At 39.2% G+C, this 15,628-nt stretch overlaps 3 protein-coding genes and 1 pseudogene across 6 annotated transcripts; 3 read left to right on the top strand and 1 right to left on the bottom strand.

The window, feature by feature from the left end:
- Positions 1 to 2,606: 2,606 nt before the first annotated feature.
- LOC126608825 (uncharacterized) lies at positions 2,607 to 3,490 on the top strand. The gene has a single exon (XM_050276832.1). The coding sequence runs from the start codon at positions 2,806 to 2,808 to the stop codon at positions 3,211 to 3,213; it is 408 nt and encodes a 135-aa protein (XP_050132789.1). The 5' UTR covers positions 2,607 to 2,805; the 3' UTR covers positions 3,214 to 3,490.
- Positions 3,491 to 4,788: 1,298 nt separating this feature from the next.
- Positions 4,789 to 5,572, top strand: LOC126608824 (uncharacterized). Its single transcript, XM_050276830.1, has one exon. It carries the CDS (start codon positions 4,977 to 4,979, stop codon positions 5,388 to 5,390), a length of 414 nt encoding a protein of 137 aa, XP_050132787.1. The 5' UTR covers positions 4,789 to 4,976; the 3' UTR covers positions 5,391 to 5,572.
- Positions 5,573 to 6,560: 988 nt separating this feature from the next.
- LOC126608796 (amino-acid permease BAT1 homolog) lies at positions 6,561 to 12,952 on the top strand. Of its 4 annotated transcripts, none has more exons than XM_050276798.1 (8): positions 6,561 to 6,815; positions 8,103 to 8,363; positions 11,127 to 11,145; positions 11,271 to 11,493; positions 11,595 to 11,776; positions 11,863 to 12,152; positions 12,247 to 12,376; positions 12,460 to 12,952. In XM_050276798.1, the coding sequence occupies exons 1-8, from the start codon at positions 6,703 to 6,705 to the stop codon at positions 12,805 to 12,807; spliced, it is 1,566 nt and encodes a 521-aa protein (XP_050132755.1). In that variant the 5' UTR covers positions 6,561 to 6,702; the 3' UTR covers positions 12,808 to 12,952. The 4 variants fall into 4 exon arrangements, with proteins under 4 accessions (XP_050132755.1, XP_050132756.1, XP_050132754.1 ...); XM_050276799.1 differs by having other exon boundaries at positions 6,590 to 6,815; positions 8,172 to 8,363; XM_050276795.1 differs by lacking the exons at positions 6,561 to 6,815; positions 8,103 to 8,363 and adding exons at positions 8,441 to 10,089; positions 10,200 to 10,460.
- A 145-nt stretch (positions 12,953 to 13,097) lies between these two features.
- On the bottom strand, positions 13,098 to 15,418 carry LOC126607761 (putative two-component response regulator ARR21; annotated as a pseudogene).
- Positions 15,419 to 15,628: the final 210 nt, after the last annotated feature.

Genomic DNA, 15,628 nt, shown 5'->3' with positions numbered 1-15,628 from the left:
TTTGGAACAAACCCACAAATCTCTGATGGTCAAGTAAAACCTGACCATCAGATTCCTTCATCTGGTCAAGCTTCATCTTCATGTTTGTAGCATAGTCATGTGCGAGCCGGTGCAACTGTTTATTCTCATGCTTGAGCCATCTAATCTCCTGTTTGAGACTCATCACTTCAGCCGCCAATGATTCAACTTGGCGGGTACGAGCAAATAGGCGTTGGGCCTAGGGGTGGGCACGGGCCGGGCCGGGCCCATTTTTGAAGGGACCGGACCGGATCCGGAATAAAGTGAGACGGGCCGGGCCGAGCCGGGCATTACAAATTTTAAAATAGGAACCGGACCTTACCCGGCCCGGTTGAAACGGGCCGGTTCGGTCCGGGTCAACGGGTCCTCTGTTTTTTTTTTCCTATTTAGAAATATTCAGCTTTCTTTCCCCCCGATAATACCTCTGCAAACAAGCTATACTAGAGCAAGAATATCTCATACCATCAGGGTTAAAAGCAAGAGTATCCCATATCATGCTTTTTCCCTGTCTTTTCCTTTGGCCTTGTTCTTACCTGCAAGACAAGGAGAAAGAGAGCAATCAGTCAGCACTTGGAATCAAGCTTCCAGCCATGAACTGACTGTCTGGAACCCCTTACCTGAGTACTTACCTGGCATTGCTCTCGAGTACTCATCTTCAACATCTTATGCTTCCAGGGAAGATACCGCATTTGCCTAAGGAACAGATAGGCCAAGTGAGAAGGATACAAAGAAGCATGTGGAGACAAGCGTAACAGCACACGTGCCGATACATCCACTACTCTGTCAAAAGCAAAAGTATCTTATATCAGCAGGGTCGAACGTACTCTAGATTTGATGGACTTGTTTTGACCCTCAAATTCTTCAGTCGGCCTTATACTCTGGAGGAAACCAGAAAACCCTCCAGCCCAGTTCAAGAATAAGCCTGTGGAAAGTTACTTCTTCAAAAGCAAAAGTATCTCATATCATCTCTTCTCATTTTTCTTCTCTTTATCCTTCATGCTGCCTGCAAGATAGGGAGAATGTGAACAATCAGCCGGAGCTCTGATTGCTTACCTTGTCTGTCACCTCTTTCAGCAGATCCCCTAGCCCGGCGACTTGGGGGACTCCTACTACATGGTTTGTATCGCGCTTGACCAAGCCTGAAACTACAAGTAAGCTTCAAGTGAAATTGATACATTACCTTGTGCATCTCCACCGATGGAGGAAGAGTACTTCCAGAGAAGATGCCACATCTACCTATGAGACAGATAAGGCAAGTCAAGACGATATCACACTCCGGTACTTAGAAGTTTCGTGATTACGAGATCATTCTCCCACAATATTTCCTAATGTCTTTTGTACTAAATCATTCACTTGTACTCACTAAAGGAGAGCTTGAACCTATGTACTTGTGTAAACCCTTCACAATTAATGAGAACTCCTCTATTCCGTGGACGTAGCCAATCTGGGTGAACCACGTACCTCTTGTGTTTGCTTTCCTATCTCTATCCATTTATATACTTATCCACACTAATGACCGGAGCAATCTAGCGAAGATCACAAAAAGCGACCGTTTTCGCTACCTAGGATCTATCTTGCAAGAGAACGGAGAATTAGATGGAGATCTCAACCATAGAATACAAGCTGGATGGATGAAATGTAAGAGTGCATCCGGCGTGTTGTGTGACCGTCGTAGGCCACTGAAGCTCAAGGGAAAATTTTATAGGACGGCAATAAGGCCAGCGATGTTGTATGGCACAGAATGTTGGGCGGTGAAGCATCAACACATACACAAAATGGGTGTAGCGGAGATGAGGATGCTTCGTGGGATGTGTGGGCACACGAGAAAGGATAAGATTGGGAATGAGGATATCCGAGGTAAAGTAGGAGTAGTCGAAATTGAAGGAAATATGAGAGAAAATCGGTTCCGGTGGTTTGGACATGTGCAAAGAAGGCCTACTGACGCTCCGGTTCGAAAATGTGACTACGGGACAGAGGTTCAGGGCCGAAGGGGTAGAGGAAGACCTAGGAAAACTTTGGAAGAGACCCTAAGAAAAGACTTGAGTACTTGGATCTAACGGAGGACATGACACAAAACCGAGCGCAATGGCGTTCTAGGATTCATATAGCCGACCCCACTTAGTGGGAAAAGGCTTTGTTGTTGTTGTTGTTGTTGTTGTACCCGCAATTTATTTAGTAACACGTAGTGTATCACTCCATGTTCCAATCACACTAAAAAATCTCTCTTTTTGCGGGTTGATCATGAGCTTCTAACTGGAATATATTTGACCTTTCAGCTACCAAGTCTTTTTCTATGTGCCAAATCTTGTTTTTTGCTTATATAAAATTATTTGAGAAGAGAATATTATTGTTTTTTATAATATTGATGCCGTTTCCATCGGAATGTGGTGTGAATTTGTTGATGTTGATTTTATACCCTTTTGTTTTGTTTGTTTTTGTAATGGATGACAGCAATCATATGTAACAGGGACTGAATTAGTAATCAAATTCGAATATAATATTATGTCGATTCATTATTCAAACAAAAAAGGATTAGCCCTTGCCCAGTCAGACATATTGATCAAGTTCATTTTACAAAACTGAATATATTCACATAATTGTTTGATATATCCCGCGCTCAACCATAAGACCTAGCCTGCCACCTTGACTTGGCACCGAAATTCTTCTCCTCCTCTATATAAACCCCATCTGACTTCCTCTCTTGACACACCTCTCTCAAGTCATTTCTACACACACAACTTAAGAAACTGAGTGCAGACACATTAGTACTACTAGAAATCAATTAAAATGGAGATTGTTTCGACCACTTACTACGACAACTTGAAGAGGTACTGGAGGAGGAGAAGGTATCAGAGGCTGAATGGTGAAATCAAGAAGAAGATGAGGGTGGCGAAGCTCGGTGGCGGTGGAGCTAAGGGGAGTCCTAGACGTAGTTGGAAGCTCAAAACTAAGCTGAGGCTGCTGAAGTTTGTTTCCCCTATAAAGCTTTTGGCTAAGTTGCATAACGGTTACGTTGACATGATGATTCGGATGGCGGGCAAGGCCGGCGGTGTGGGAAGGATTGCCGCGAAGAAGATCGCAAAACCCCAAGACCAGATTTCAGTGGCTTCTTGTGGTGACGAGTTAGTTGACAGCAGATTGGTTTGGGAGATTTACAAGAGGTTGGCAGCTTCTCGCCAACTAGCTGCCTATTGAATCTTGATAAGTTGAAGACCAAGCAACTTCTTCGTATTTAGTTTCATCTTCAGTGTGACCAGTGTTTGATTAGTTATATTTGTTACTCAAAAAGTTTGTAATTGTATGAATTTTGTATTCATGGCAGCTTCTCAAGAACTCAATTATTTATTCAATTAATTTTTCTTTGTATGTGTATGTAACCTCTTATAACTTAATTAACCATCTCCGCTTCAATTTCAGTACTTTAAAATTTTATCTCTGAACACAAAAGAGGAGGATGGAAAGTCAAACCACGAGAGTGTGTGTGTGTGTGTGTATGAAGCAATGAAATTTGGGTTCATTGGAGAATTGATAGAGCATTGAATGCAGTGCGTTTATTATAAACATGTAGCGACTTTGATGAAAAATTAAAATGCTTCTTGAAAATATATTTTTACCACTCATAAGTGCTTATGTAATTTTTGACAGACGTAGTAAAAAATGTTTTGGGTTATTAAAAACCTCTTCTAACCATTTTAAAAGCAATCTCAAGCAAACATTTAACCTTTTAACATTAGTCAAATCACATACGATAGATTCATTTCTTATTTTCTTTTAGCACAAGTTAAGTCAACTGCATGCGGTTGATGGCCTTGATCGGAAACAGGACCACTGTGAAATTAGATACCGATAGTGAGAAGATTATATATATAGCTAATTTTATGTAGTCAAGGGATAATCATCTGATGAAACATGGTTAATTTGAAAGCTTACAACTGTTGTTGTGAAGTTCTTAAAACTTAAAACATATGATCATGATCAAAATCTGCATGCATACAACAAATTTAAGATGATCACTTGCACAAAGTCAATCGTATATAATTCACCATTCATGCATCCAAGAAGAGCACAAATATATGGATTTTTGATATGAGAGTTTCCTAAGTGAAATTTCAACCACCAATTTTTTTCCCTAGCTATGTGCCAAATTGTGTCTTCCTTTTCATTGCTTATCAAATTATATGACAAGATAATATTTTTATATTTATATAATTAATTCCGTTTTCCAACTGAATGTGGTGTAAATTTGTTATATTAATTTTGTGCCTTTTTCTTGTTTGTTTTTGCAAAGGATATGGATGATAGCAAAATGACTCATTTGGAAATGTTTTTAAAATGACTGAAAACATTTTTAGAGAAAATGTTTTTAGATTTCAAAAGCACTAGCTACCAGTTATGTGCTTCATGCAAGAATAACCAGTTATATGCTTCATGCAAGAATAACCAGTTATGTGCTTCATGCAAGAAGCACTTCAAGTTCTTTTTCATGATTCACTTGCATTTTTACTAAAAATTAGTTTAGAAAAAAAAACATTTTCACCAAAAACACTTTCAGTTATTTTAAAAACACTTCTCGACGATCCCTAGTAATTATACAGATATAAGTATTCCATGGATTAGATTTAGTATAATCAATTCGGTATAACATGCATGATATATCAATGTTGGTTACTCAAATAAACAAGATTAGCCCACCTGGTCAGACGTACAATATTGACCAAGTACACTGCAAAACTCACATATATATTCTCATAAATTAGTATGATTATATTCCCTCGAGTAATGTAAGACCTAGCCTTACTTTCTGACTTGGCACACAGTTCTCCTCCTCGTCTATATAAACCCTTCTTACTTCCTCTCTTGGCACACCTCTTTCAAACCCTCAAAACCCTCTCTCTTTATATAAACACAACAAAGAAACTGGGTGCAGACACACTACTAGCTAGTAGAAATCAATTAAAATGGAGATCGACCCGACAACATACTACGACAACTTGAAGAGGTACTGGAGGAGGAGAAGGTACCAAAGGATGAATGGTGAGACCAGAAAGAAGATGAGGGTCACCAGGCTCGGCGGAGGAGCTAAAGGGAGCAACAGTCCTAGGCGGAGTTGGAAGCTCAAGACCAAGCTGAGGTTTCTGAAGTTTGTTTCACCAATAAAACTTTTGGCAAAGTTGCATAATGGTTACGTTGACATGATGATTCAGATGGCGGGCAAGGCCGGGGGTGTGGGAAGGATTGCCGCGAAGAAGATTGCAAAACCCCAAGACCAGATTTCAGTGGCTTCTTGTGGTGACGAATTAGTTGACAGCAGATTGGTTTTGGAGATTTACAAGAGGCTGGCTGCTTCTCGCCAACTAGCAGCTGGCTGCTGATTCGAATTCAGATATACATTTAGTTTCATATTTACTTTACTTTTCTTCCTGTATCAGAAGTCTGAAAGTTAGGCTGTTTGAGACAGTGACGTTGTAATAACTAAACAGTTTGTAACTGTAAAAATGTTCTCCTCACTCCTCATGGGACCTTTTGAAGTACTCATCAAGTGTGTTTAAAATTTTCCTACGTGCCAATCGTTTTTATATATTTTGAGAACTCAATATCATCTCTCAGTAGATAACTTTGTGACTTTTCTTTAGACAAAAGATAACTATTTGTGATTAAATTCAATGATAAGACCAATTAATTATACAGTATGTAACTGTTCCAGTCTTACTTCAAAAAGGGTATGTAGGAAAAGAACATACATGATGTGGATCATTCGCTGAGGACTTTTATGATATTAGGGTGTCAATATTTTAAACTAATAAAAAATTATTATACAAGAAATGTATAACAGTATGTGATTATCTTGTGTTACATAACTCTCAGGATTGGATCCTCTCCTAAGCACAAGTTCAGGATCCTGCTGACCAGTTTACGTGAGCAGTTGGATTTTGATCCAACGGTTACAAACAGATGATTCCTTTAAAAGTTATAATAATTGTAGTCCTTTGATCAAAATCCAACCGCTCACGTGGGCTAATCAGATCCTGCTGACCAGTCCACGTGAGCCGTTGGAATCCAACGGTTACAAACAGATGATTCCTTTAAAAATTATAATAATTGTAGTCGTTTGATCAAAATCCAACTGCTCACGTGGGTTGATCAGGAGGATCATGAGCTTGTGCTCAGGAGAGGATCCACTTCCATAGCGCATTGACAGACAAGTAAGATGGAGTGGAATCAGCTTGTTTGGTAAGAAAGAAGAAGAGAGAAGACAACTAACAATTTTTTTGTGTTGTCAACATGTCACTCAATCGCAGCCGCAGGATCAAATCAGAAGGTGAGAAAAATATTCTGTATTCATGCTCAGCTGTACCGAAGAAAAATTGAACAATTATGGAAAAAAAGAGAGCAAAATAAAAAAAAGCAGTTCCCCACACGCCTCAAACTCGTCAATTTATGGCAGTTCAGTTCCCTGCAACGCAAACTAAAGATCATATCTATATTACTGTGTCTGGCCCCATTCGACCTAACTTTATAATAAGTTCTACCCACTATTTGGAAAAGTGCTTTTAGCTTTTAAGCTCGAACTCTTTGGTCCATGTGCTTGTGTTTGACTGTTAAGTAGCTATCTCTATTTCTCAACAGTTGACAGATCTTTTAATCTTTCAGTGCTTCGAGAGATCGAGGGCAACAAGTGATAGCATGGAGGAGGAGGAAGGTCCTTATCAGCCTCTTCAAGGCGGGGACGCCATTTCTTCCGACGACACTCGCCTGAACCAGCTCGGTTACAAGCAAGAGCTCAGTCGTCACCTCTCGTATGAACCCTATCCCCTTGAATTTCATTTTACCTTTAACTTCTTCTGTACTTGAATCTGATTCTGCTATATATCTGAAAGCACTTTTGAGTTTTGACCTTTCTGTATTGGGGCTGCTGGGTTTATGCAGTTAAAGCACTTTTCATTGTGTGTGCATTTTGTTTCCCACATCACAATCACATATTTTTCAGTTCTGTTTACTTCTGGATGATTATCATTTATTCATCACAGCTGTTTTGGACTTTTAGTCGTTGAATATCAGTTCTAACATGAGCACATATAATATGATTGCTAATTTCCACTAAAATATCGAAAATGCATCAGATATTTTGGTATATTTCTTGTCACTCTCAACTACTGTTTAAAATATTAATATAGGAATAACGAGAAGCAAATTTATAAAAATATCGATATAGGTTGTCTTGAACATTTGTAATAGGGTGAGTATATCAACTCATTTATATTTAGTCAAACTTAGAAAAAAAATAAAAAGAAAATTGAAAGTTTGAAACCTGCAATGGCAAAATATTTGTAGTGAATCTTCATAAATTTTCCTATATCCACAATTTCATAGATATTTTAAACCAGGAAAAGCTCCTTTCTTTTAATTTTCAATGTTTCAAATTGCTTGGGGTTTCATGCCATCTATTTCTTTTGCATATTTTCCTGGCCGTTGTTTTTGAACATCATTTATTAATTCAACATGTCACATTAGAGAGTGACTTTGAATAATATTTTTAAACAAATATCTAGTCAATTTATTTTAATTTTCTACTTTTCCGCCTAATAATTTAATTGGTCACACTAAATGAATAACTTACTTAGTTACGACCCAATCTGCAGTCAAAATGTTACAAACGAAGAATAAAAAGAGAAATAACAACTTACGTGTATATATAACATTACAAAATCGAATCTAAAATTCTTGATTTCTATATTAAGTAATTTGTTAGGCAAGACGAGAAAATCCAAAAGGACAAGGATTGTCTGCCTTTCCACTTCCGGTGCCCTTCCGTGCCCTCTTGTTTGTGTGGTTACGGTTAAGCCACGTCAACATTTTATATATACTATTCATTTTTGTCTTATTATTTCTATAAAAAAAAATATAAAATGTTAACCTGACTTAACCGTGATCACACAAAACAACAGAACACGGGAGGGCAGATAATCCTTGTCCAATCCAAAATTGTACATAACCTCGTATAACTCGTTTTTGTGATCTTGATTTTCAAGAGCAAAAAAAGGGTAGGAATGCGCTACTCACACGGTGCATGTTACGTTGTGTAGGGCAATAGCCAATTTCTCGATGACTTTCTCCATCATATCGGTTCTGACCGGTCTGAACACAACGTACAGTATGGGCCTCAGATATGGTGGGCCCGTTACCATGGTCTACGGGTGGCCCGTAGTGGGCTTTCTCACACTTCTGGTGGGCCTGTCCATGGCCGAGATTTGCTCTGCTTTTCCAACTTCTGGTGGGCTCTACTTCTGGAGCGCCAAACTCGCTGGCAAACGATGGGGCCCTTTCGCTTCTTGGCTCACTGGCTGGTACGTTTTTTATTTTTTCTCTTTTGATTTTTTTTTTGTCAAAATATTTTTATTTGTTTCTGAAGTTTTTTTTTTTTTTTTTTTGATGAAGTATTAAATATAGCATTAGCATTTAGAATCAAATTATTTTGTTATTTAAGCGATTTTCTAATATAATTTTAATCGTGGAAAAAACATTTCAAATTTAATTAAGTCCAAAGAAAAGTAGCATGCTGTTTTAACTAAATTTAACTCCTAATAAATTTGAATATTAATGTGTTAATTTTGGTGGATATGGGCCAAAGATAATTTAGAGCCCAATTTATGAAGTGGGCCTCCACAATTCGTGTGCTCAAGTATTAAGGAAGTCGTCGGCCCACGACCCATTTAGTGGGACCATCACTGTTGTTCGTCCATTGACGGGATATTTTTAAGGAATTTTTAACTTGTTCATTGATTGATTAATAGTTTGTTTAATCACTAATCCACTATTACTATTCTAATTAGACGGTCACATGGGATACTCGGTCAAATATTCAGATTCAAAACTACTAATCATTTGAGATCAGAATCTCTCGTAATTGCATTTTATTGACTTTTATATTCAATAAATTACGCACGGATGAGTGTATGATAATTATTTTCTAGTATCAATAACCAGAGTGATATTTTCTGTCAACATGAGAAATTTTTTAATGTATCGAAAATATGGTTCGATATACCGAGTATTGTAATACAAGTAATTAAAAGTTTTCCTTTATGCGTTCAATCATTTATATTATGATATTTAATGTACTCAACTGTATTTTCAATATGGTGAAAAATCTCTTGAGTAACATGATTTGCCTGTCCTATCATTTATTGGGGCTGTCACTTGTGGTATGACACTAGTTTGTCCTCCCATATCTGTAATTGCCATGCTATCAATGACCTTTCACAAATAATTTGTCAGCTCATGAAAATTCAAAACTTTGTTTTATTAGGAAGATTACACACACGACTTTGTCTGTTAATAAATCGTGTTTAATTCGGTTTCAATTAACAGAAAGTGAATGGATGAGATTTTAAAAACGACCATATTTAAATTTGATAATTTAATAATGAATAAATTCGTATATATGGATTAATGCAGATTCATTCCGAACCTTGTTACACACATGTGTTAGATTCGAAATTTACAATGTATCATATAACAACCCTTTCCTTAGAGTTACGTGTTGCTTCATCTTTGAAGCCAAAATATACATGACAAGAAAATTCAGCGTTCACACCAAACAAATAGGAACCCAAAGATTTGGCACCAATGGCTGAAAATGTTTATGGGATGAACACGCCATTAACAGAAAAATTAATTAAAATAATTATATTGTCGTTGGGGAAGTCCAAAAACCCAAAGTCCATGCCCTGCCACGTTGGGAGCATCATCTTCTCCGCGCGACAAGGTGCATTGCCTACTGGTACTGGCTGATCTGTTTGGCCTCACCTCTTCTTCCTAAAGCTCCGTTCTTTGTTTTTCTATTCCCACCCATCCCGTTGACTATTCCCACCCTGCCAAGAAGTCAAGGAAACAGAATACCAGAAGAGATTTGGGTTTGATTCTTTGAATCCAAGAAAAAATGGTGAGTGGTGGCGGTGACAGAATGGCACTGCCGTCTCATCAGCCTCCAAACGGCGGCGTTTCACAGGATTCCGGCCACGCTCGCCTCCACGAACTAGGCTACAAGCAAGAGCTCAAGCGTGACCTCTCGTAATTTTTCAAAACTTCCACTCTTTTACTTCGTTTTGAATCCAAAGCTTCAAGCTTTACTGATTTCTGAGGTTTTTTCGGTTGATGGGTTGGCTGGTTTGGAATTGCAGGCTGCTTTCGAATTTTGCGTTTTCGTTTTCCATCATATCGGTGCTCACCGGAGTGACCACTCTGTATAATACTGGGCTGAGATACGGCGGCCCTGTGTCTTTCGTTTATGGGTGGTTTATAACGGGTGTCTTCACCGTCTTCGTTGGGTTGTCAATGGGGGAGATTTGCTCCTCGTACCCAACTTCTGGGGGGCTGTACTACTGGAGTGCCAAGCTTGCTGGCCCCAAATGGGCACCCTTTGCTTCTTGGCTCACTGGCTGGTACTACTTTCCTCTCCTTTCAGTTCTTTTACTTTTACTAACAGTGCTACTCACTCACTTTGGATTTGATTGCTTAGAAAATGAACAAAATTTTGGAGTTTTGTCTGTGAGTATGTGTTTAAGTAGTTTTTACTGGTTTGAAAATCAATCCTTCATTGCTATGATGCTTCATTTCTAGGATTGGATCGGATTGGATAAGTTACTAGATCCAGCGTATGTTGAAGACATGTATGTCAACTTCCAAATTTTGTGAAGGAAACTTGATTTGGCATAGGTTGGTGTGTAGTTCTTTTTTTGGTTGCTGCGTAAAGCGGGAGCCTTGTGCATTGGTACGACCTTTACAATCGTGGTGGGGATTAAATGTAGGACATGCTCAACATGAATAGCTGTGTCTTTAGATAAGGTAAATTAGACATCAGGACGGTGATGATGATCAGTTTTAGTAGAATTTATGTGGAATGAAGGAGGGAATAGGCTCTGATGCATCCGCTTAAGAGTTTTTTTTTTTTTTTTCGCTTGTGATGTCTCAAAGATACTAGAATGATGATATGATTACCATGTTATTCTGAACCTATATTGCCCTGCAACTTTAATCACAAGACAGTTCCAAGTTGGTCTTTCTGCCATACTATTTCTGACGACGGTAAATGTCTTTATGTTTTGCAGGTTCAACATAGTTGGTCAGGTACTTCCATGAATTTTTACATTCTAGAGTTAAATTCCTCCATTGTTCATTGTGATATCAAGCTTGTTATGGCTGTGATATAATCCATTATAAGCTCTAACTGCATTTATACCTTTAAATTGCAGTGGGCAGTTACAACTAGCGTGGATTTCTCACTTGCACAGCTGATTAACGTGATCGTTCTCCTTAGCACACGTGGAGGGAATGGTGGTGATGGCACTTCGATAAATAAGTACGGAACCATTGGTATCCATGCAGGAATCTTGTTTCTACATGCTCTTATAAACAGTCTGCCCATCTCGTACTTATCTTTGTTTGGACAAGTCGCTGCTGCGTGGAATGTTGCAGGTGTAAATTACAATGTATTTTCAAGCTCTTTTTTGCTCGTTTTCAGTTTACTGTTTGAGGCCTTCTATATCTTGTATTTCTTATTGCTTTTGGAATATTAGGTGTCTTTCTCCTCATGATTCTCATACCCTGTGTTGCAACGGAGAGGGCTAGTGCGAAGTTTGTATTCACTCACTTCAACACTGATAACGGGGAGGGAATCAGCAACAAATTTCACATTTTTGTTCTGGGACTTCTGTTGAGTCAATATACCATAACTGGCTATGATGCTTCTGCCCATATGGTTAGTATATATTTCCCTTAATTTGAAATTACTTGGCCAAATAATTCTAACTAAATCCTTGTGTTTCCGTCAACTTCTGTTTCTAGACAGAGGAAACAAAGAATGCTGATACGAATGGACCAAAAGGAATAATTAGTTCCATCGTGATATCCATTATCGTTGGATGGGGTTATATACTCGGCATCACCTTTGCAGTTACTAACATCCCGTACCTTTTGGATGAGAACAATGAAGCTGGCGGTTATGCCATTGCTGAAATATTTTACCTTGCATTCAAGAGTAGATACGGCAGTGGAGTTGGAGGAATTGTATGTTTGGGAGTGGTTGCGGTTGCCATATTCTTCTGTGGTATGAGTTCAGTTACTAGCAACTCCAGGTAAGCAAGCCTGTTTTATTCTTCTCCTACAACAAGAGCCATCTGGGTAGGTTTTAGTCTCTCAGCTGTTCGCTGCACTTAATTTTCTTCTCAGGATGGTGTATGCATTCTCTAGAGATGGAGCCATGCCATTATCACCATTTTGGCATAAAGTGAACAAACACGAAGTCCCCGTAAACGCTGTTTGGCTTTCTGCTTTCATATCGTTTTGCATGGCACTAACAGTAAGCACATGATCACTTGTAGCAAAAATTTTATCTCTGCTTTCTTCGGCAACTGCTAACCATGTTTGTTTCGATCTTTGCAGTCTCTCGGAAGCCTTGTGGCATTCAATGCCATGGTTTCTATAGCAACCATTGGACTGTACATTGCTTATGCCCTACCCATCTTTTTTAGGGTGACCATGGCACGCAAATCCTTTGTCCCGGGACCTTTCAACTTGGGACGCTACGGGGTCCTTGTTGGTTGGATTTCAGTTCTTTGGGTAGCAACTATCTCTGTCCTCTTCTCGTTGCCCGTGGCCTATCCAATTACCATCGAGACACTCAACTATACTCCCGTTGCTGTTGGCGGTTTGCTGATCATCACAGTTTTAGCTTGGATCCTGAGCGCTCGGCACTGGTTTAAAGGTCCTATAACGAACATAGAAGCATGAACTTGTGTATATTCAATGTTGCAATCATCTATACATGGAATTTACTTTGTTTTATCAAAAGCTGATTGGCTTAATTTGTTTAAATTACTCGTTGTATGGTAATAATATTCCAGATTATAGAAATTAAATCTCATTTGGCTACAAATATTTGACTTGATACAAACAAACTTTTAACCAACATAAAAGATGGAAGGGAAACAGGAAGTCTTCTGTAATGCGAAACTAAAATTACGAACTTGAAGGAAATATAATGCATGCTTGAATGAAACCCTGCATTGGGAACTGATAAACTATGGTGAATCCGGGCTCTTTTCAAGTAAAGTTTCCGTCAGCCATGCGCGGTAACGATTGGCATCACCTGCATTTGGTGCACTGTCAAACGGCTCAAACCAGTTGAACTTCTCTGGATCTTCTTCAAGCAGCTTCAACAGATCATCGTACTCCGACATGGGTTGGTTATTGTTTGAACTAGCTGGATGAGCTTCTCTTGCTGCAGCATCCAGCTCTTGGCTTCCACCGGTAAAGTTTGCTGGAAATGTTTCTGCATTGGTTTCATGGACTGAAGGTAGCTGTTCCGGCACAACCTCAAGTACGTCAGTTGTTCCGGTGACTTCTGCTGAAAAGTGGTTCTGATTTTGGAAGTAGATTGGGGCAGTCGGGGCTGGAGTATAATACTGTGGTTGATTCATGCCTGCTTCAGTTGTTCCCATGACGTCCGCTGAAAAGTAGTTCTCATTTTGGGAATTGATAGGAGTATTCAGCGCTGGAGCATAAAACTGTGCTTGATTCATGCCTACTTCAGTTGTTCTCGTGGCTTCTGCTGAAAAATGGTTCTGATTTTGGGAATTGATAGGAGTAGTCGGCGCTGGAGCATAAAACTGTGCTTGATTCATGCCTACTTCAGTTGTTCTCGTGGCTTCTGCTGAAAAATGGTTCTGATTTTGGGAATTGATAGGGGTTGTCGGGGCTGGAGCATAAAACTGCGCTTGATTCAGGCCTACTTCAGTCGTGGCTTCTGCTGAAAAATGGTCCTGATTTTGGGCATTGAACGGAGCAGTCGGTGCTGGACAATAATTCTGCGCTTGATTCATGCTGACAGACGCATTCGGGACCTGAAAAGTATTTGCTGATATGTAGGGAGAACCAAACTCTGGTGTCATGTAGTTGGTACTCGGTAAGGTTCTTTCGCTTGCTTTAAACATGATCTCTTCCAATCCAAGTGGTTGGTTTCTCTTGATTTTATTCATGTCAGCTCCTAATGTGAAACTGTTTGTTTCTAGTATCTGGTCCAAATTCTCAAACTTTCCTTGAGTTCTCAGATAAAAGTCATAGAGGCTTTCGCTTTGATGATTTGTGTTGTGAGACATGACTCTGTGTTCTGTATACAGATTCTGCCTTCTGTAGTCATTGAATCCAGTGAAAGAATTCGGAGTCATTAATTGCGTTGGATTGCCTTGAGCTCCAGAACTTGAAGTCCCTTGTTCGTACAGGCGGCATACCAGAGAAGTCTGCCTTGCTGGTGGAAATTCATTTCTGTTATTCCAAATGGATGATTTGCCTAATGAAGGTAAGCTCGTCGTGCCAACCTCCTGAATCCGGTGTACGTTTTTTCTATATTTCTGGAAGGAAAAAAACCTAACATAAATCCTTCTGAAAACAATTACAAATGTGAAAAAAAGTTACTTGAGATACAAGTAGAAGAGAAACCTGCAGATGGCTTGCAACCTGGCGCACCGTTATATCAGGCACATTCATCCATTTCAGAATCCTTCTAGGACGAGCTTCTGCATCCAAAAGAAAACAAGAAAACGAACATAATTTAGCACCTTTCAAGGTGAAAGGAAAACTACAACGAAATATTAGATTGTTTTATGAGAAGTAAGAATTACTTTGATCTCCTAATGCACTTATGGCTGCTGTAAACTTGAGATGAAGTTCCGTTGTCCAAACGGGGTGCCACTTCTTCCGTTTGGAGCTGCCATCGCAATCTTGATTTTCCATTCCTTCCTCATCGCAATCTTGCTCCGTGTTTAGTTTAACCTTCTTCGCTTTTTCTTGGTCTTCTTTATCATCGACTGGTCTGTTTATCCCCAATGCTCCTTGTGTATAATTCTCTGCGGCTATCTGCGGTTCATCGCGAGTGTCTTGTGTGTCAAGACACAAATCGCGTCCGGTGGGAAGCCTAGACACACCGCCAACCTCATGGATTCTAATACCTCCAGTGGGAGGTATAAGCACACCACCGGCCTCGTGAATCTTCTTGCCACATTTTGTTTTATGCGTGTCCTTCCTTGGGTTCCTTACCTTCCGATAAGCGTGTTGCCACACATTTTTCAGATCCTCTGAAGAAACTGGTTTCTGAAGAAAAAAGCATGCTCCTTCAGCCAGGGCCTTCTTGGCGACATCAATGTTCACTTCGGAGGACATGACTGCGATGAAATATAAGTTATGGAACAGTTGGTACACAACTAGAAGAAAGTTCTAGAAGCCAATCGATCCGAATAGGAAAGTTCTAGATAGATTGAGGCTTACATATGACAGGAATCTCGTTCTTATGAAGCACCCGTAAAAGCGAAAATTTGTCTTTATCTGGCATGCTGATGTTAGCCATTACTAGATCGTAATGATACTTTTGTTCCTTAATCATCGACAAAGCAACAGAAGCCAGTGCAGTTGTGGTAACTAGAAGAGAAACGACAGAGAGAGAGCCATTAACCAAGTTACAAAATATCCAGATATTAAAAAAATAATAAATAAATAAACTTTATGTGCAAACAAATGATGTATATGAAAGAAAATTAATACATATGCCTACACACAA

This window comes from Malus sylvestris, chromosome 16 (genome assembly GCF_916048215.2).
Source record: "Malus sylvestris chromosome 16, drMalSylv7.2, whole genome shotgun sequence".
In the NCBI taxonomy this organism is placed as follows: domain Eukaryota; kingdom Viridiplantae; phylum Streptophyta; class Magnoliopsida; order Rosales; family Rosaceae; genus Malus; species Malus sylvestris.
Note: the sequence above shows the minus strand (reverse complement) of the source record. Positions and strands in the feature narration are given on the sequence as shown.